Source organism: Penaeus monodon, chromosome 4 (genome assembly GCF_015228065.2).
Source record: "Penaeus monodon isolate SGIC_2016 chromosome 4, NSTDA_Pmon_1, whole genome shotgun sequence".
Classification (NCBI taxonomy): Eukaryota; Metazoa; Arthropoda; class Malacostraca; order Decapoda; family Penaeidae; genus Penaeus; species Penaeus monodon.
Genome location: NC_051389.1, coordinates 13,920,191 through 13,925,190, shown reverse-complemented (window position 1 = coordinate 13,925,190; position 5,000 = coordinate 13,920,191). Strand labels below are relative to the sequence as shown.

General features: G+C 26.6%; 1 protein-coding gene across 2 annotated transcripts in view; it reads left to right on the top strand.

The window, feature by feature from the left end:
- Window positions 1–5,000, top strand: part of LOC119570289 (gonadotropin-releasing hormone II receptor-like) — a 67,414-nt gene that overhangs the window by 3,428 nt on the left and 58,986 nt on the right. For both annotated transcript variants that reach the window (XM_037918100.1, XM_037918093.1), the window contains exon 2: window positions 593–670. In XM_037918100.1, the coding sequence (XP_037774028.1) occupies window positions 593–670 (78 nt within the window). The remainder of the gene's footprint in view (window positions 1–592; window positions 671–5,000) is intronic.

Here is a 5,000-nt window from a genome sequence, read left to right as displayed (position 1 = left end):
TGTGTCACGCACACAAAGTCTTGTCGAGTGGATGATATTGCTACACACACCAGTATATTATTTTTTCGTAAGAATTGATGTCAGTAAAACAAGAACGTACACAAGTTTAGTAAAAGATGAAACATACATTACAGAATATGTTTATTATTATTATTATTATTTATTGTCCTCGTTTCTAAAACCAGTTTTAGAATAATCCCCAATATTAATTCTTCAAGATGCTGCTCTTTGCTCAGAATAAAAAAGGACGATACCGCTAATTTTGTCAAACGTGATAAATCCAGTTGAATATATAAGGGCACATTCAGAAGTATACTGCATAGTCATGTTTACCTAGCGCCTGGTACTAAGTATACAAGTAATTCATCCACAGTAATCGGGATTATCTCTCGGATTATTAAACCAAGAGAGAGAGCGCAGAGAGAGAGAGAGAAAAAAAGCAAACTGAATCTCAAACTATCATTGCTATTATTATTTTCACCCAACCGCAGCAAGATTGGCACTTACTTTAGGCCTTTAGTACATGTGCAATGTGAACTTCTTTTTCTTTTCCTTTTATGTAACGTGATCATGTTTCTTTTTGCATCGCCAGGTGAACGATGCTCAAAGACGAGGGAAGATGATGCTGTCCTTTGCTTGGTCCATCGCCGCTGTCTGTTCCATTCCTCAGGTGAGTTTTTCGTTTTGTTTCGTTTTCTTATGATATGGTTCATATGTTTCAGTATCGTCGTATTTTTTTCTGTCTTATCATTGTTTCTGTCCGCCTGTCTGTCTGTCCTGTCTGTCTGTTTTTGTTGATGTCTGCCTGTATGTCTGTCTGCCTGTCTGTCTGTCTCTCTGTCTGTCGACATTTTTGTCGTAAGTCTGTTATCGTTTCTGTCCGTGTGTCTTTGTTTCTGTCTGCCTGTCTGTCTCTGATGATGTATGTCTCTCTATCTGTCTTTGTTGATGTCTTTCTGTTTGTCTGTCGATACTTCTGTCAGTGAGTCTGTTATTTTTTTGTTTGAGTGTTTTCTTTCTGTCTGCCTGCTGTCTTTGTTGATGTTTGTCTATCTGTCTATCTATCTATCTATTTGTCTATCTATCTTTGTTGATGTTTGTCTCTCTGTCTATATATCTATCTCTTTGTCTGTCTGTCCTTTTGATGTCTGTCTGTTTGTCTGTTTTTGTTGATGTCTGCCTGTATGTCTCTCTGTCTGTCGACATTTTTGTCAGTAAGTCTGTTATCGTTTCTGTCTCTGTGTCTTTGTGTCTGTCTGCCTGTCTATCTTTGTTTCTATCTGTCTGTTATGGTTTATGTCTGCCTGTCAGCATTTCTGTCTGTCCGGCACCCTCTCTCAAGATCTCTACCTGTTTTGATGTAAATGTCCTTATGGTAATGAAATCATGTTCATTGTAATCTAAATGTAATCATGTTAATTCCAACATGCTCATGAAAATGCAAATCTAGTATGATGATATAAAATTAGGCTAATGAAATACAGTAAGTTCATGAAAACGGAAATTAAATAAAGGTGATACAATCATCATTAGTGGCACCAGAGTTTCATTATTCCTGTTATTCATTATCATCTTCACTATCAACATCATTATCATTATTATCATTGTCATTATCATCATCATCATCTTCATGATTCTGATCATCATTATTATCCGACAATAATAATCATGATACTGCTATTACTACTACTAGTACTACTACTAATGATAATAATAAACATGATAATAATAATAATGATAAAATAATGATAATGATGATGATGATGATGATGATGATGATGATGATGATGATGATGATGATGATAATAATATTATTTATTATATATTATATATTATATTAATTATATTAATAATAGTAACAATCAGGGTAATTATGATAACAATGATGAAGATAATGCTAACAATAATAATAATGATAATAGTAGTAGTAGTAGTAGTAGTAAGTAACGACACCAACAAAAATAGTAATAATAATGATAATAATAATAATAATAATAATAATAATAATAATAATAATGATAATAATAATAATTATTATAACAACAGCAATAATAATAACAATAGTAATAATAATAATTATGATGATGATAACAAAGTTAATAATTGTTTTATCATTATAATTCTCATTATTATTGTTGTTAGCATTATTACTGTTGTTATTATTATAATAATAATAATAATAATTATCATTATTATTATTATCATTATCATTACCATAATCATCAATATGATTATTGTTATTATTATTATTATTATTATCATAATAATGATAATAATAATAATAACAAATAATAATATAATAATAATAATAATAATAATAATTATAATATTATATTATATTATTATTATTATTATTATTATTATTATTATTATCATACCATTACCATTATCATTATCATTATCATTATTATTATCATTATTATTACTATTCTTGTTATCATCAAAGTCATTTATTATCGTTATTGTTATTACTGCTAATATTATCATTATTATGAATATTAGTATCATATTGTTATTATTATCATCCCTTTATTATCATTAACATTAATATATTTATTATTATTATTATTATTATTATTATTATTATTATTATTTATCTTTATTATAACTATCATAATAAAGATCATTCTCATTCTCATTATCATTTTTTTAATTTTTATTATCATTACTATCATCACTTTCATATAGTTTCAAATTTCAAATCATCTGTGTATAAAGCGGTGGATGTTATAACAATAATAATAATGATAATAATAGTATTGACAATAATGATAACAGTAATGACAGTAATAATGATGATCATGATAATAATAATAATAATAATATTGATAATATAAAGATGATAATAATAATAATAATAATAATAATAATAATATAATAATAAATAATAATAATAATAAATAATAATAATAATAATAATAATAATAATGATAATAATAATAATAATAAAAATAGTAATGATAATAATGGTAATGGTAATAATAACAATGACAAAGATAATGATAATAAAGAATAATAGTAATGATAATGATAATACAAGTGATGATGATAATTATGATAATCAATAATGATGATGATAATACAAGTGATGAAGATAATGATGATAATCAATAATGATGATGATAATAATAGTGGTGATAATTGTGGTGATAATAGATGTAATAATAATAATAACAATGATGATACTAAATCTCAAAACAATACTAGAAATTATAAGGAAATAATGATAGTGATAACAATATTAATATTAATAATGATAACAAAAATAATGGTAAAGCAATAATTATAATTATGACAATTATGATAACAATGATAATATAGATAATAATAACAATAACAGTGTTATGAATAATAATAATAATAATAAGAATGATAATGATAATGATAATGATAGTGATAATGATAATAATAATTATAATAATAATAATAGCAAATAAGATAGCAATAACATGAATAATGATCATTATGATAATAATCTATAACAGTAACAAAATTAATAATACCTATTGTTAGCGTAGACATTGCCATTCAACGCCCAAATAATTCTTGAAAACCCTTAGTGATGGTTATGAGGCTATTGCAAATGAGTTACGATAAATATTATACCTTTTGTTAAATCAAAGAAGAAGAAGAAGAAAAACACGATATTTTAAAAAGTTATGATGTTCTAATTTTATTAAGTATTGCTAATTTCACAGTGTTTATTGTTATTATAATCGTCAATATTATTATTTTCATTATTATTATTATTATCATCACTATCATTGATATTGTCATTATAATTACAATTATCATTATCATTGTCATTGTCATTATCACTATCATTGTCATTATTATTTTTATTATTTTTGTACACATCCCTGATGTTAGCGAGAAGTACAGTACTTTATATACTGGTTGATTGTTCCTAGCCATAATTACGTGCTAAGGGTGGGCGTAATCGATTAAGTGTAATCGATTACATATCTCGATTACTGAAAAAGTTATAAAAACAATAATGGTAATAATGATAATGATAGTTATAGTGACAATAATAATAATTATAATAATAATTATAATAATGATGATAATAATAATGATAACGATAATAATAATAAAATAATAATAATAATAATAATAATAATAATAATAATAATAATAATAAAGATAATGATAGTGATAAAAAAATAATAAAAATAAAATACTCTACCGTTCCTCACTCAGCACTCAGCATGTGATTCCTCTACCACATCATCACCCTGCCATCCTATGCCTGTCCTCCACCACACTACGACGACAGAGAAATACAACAGTACCATTAATCAAAATGGGTAATGGGTGATAATCGATTAGTTTCATCAATGCAATCGGTAATGGCATTTATGAAAATTCGCTGGTATTACCTACCACTATTACGAATCTATATATATCATGAATCAACAGTTATTTCTGTATAGTGCCTTACCTCCTATACTGCAACAGTTGAGAAATGATACATAAAGCATACAGGCACATTATTTTTTTGGAATGGATTTTCGATATAGTGGCCTAGGATATAGGTGATGGGGAATTTCTTAATTAGAGCGAAAATAAGGAACGGACATGAGCAATTCAGGTATATATTATAATACATTTGCGTGTTTGTGATGACATGAATAGAGTGAATGGTTACAAAAACCCTAAGATATCCGGCATTGATCTGATGATGTCACAAGAATATACTCAAAAGAAAGAAAAAAAAAACATATACTGTAATTCTGCCTACAGTGCTAAAATTGCTGGGATATATGATTTATTTTTTTTTTATTAATTAAACCACCTCATATTTTCTGAAATGGCATACCAGTTCTCCATAATCACGACCTAACAAATATCAAAATATTATTTCTATTACCTCTGATATATATTGTTGCAACTTTGTGCCAAGCTGATAGTCTTTATTTGCTCCTTGCAACCCACTTTCAAGTCTCTAATGACACCAAGAGATTATCAGCTTCCCTCGTCTCAAGAAAACGTTCAGC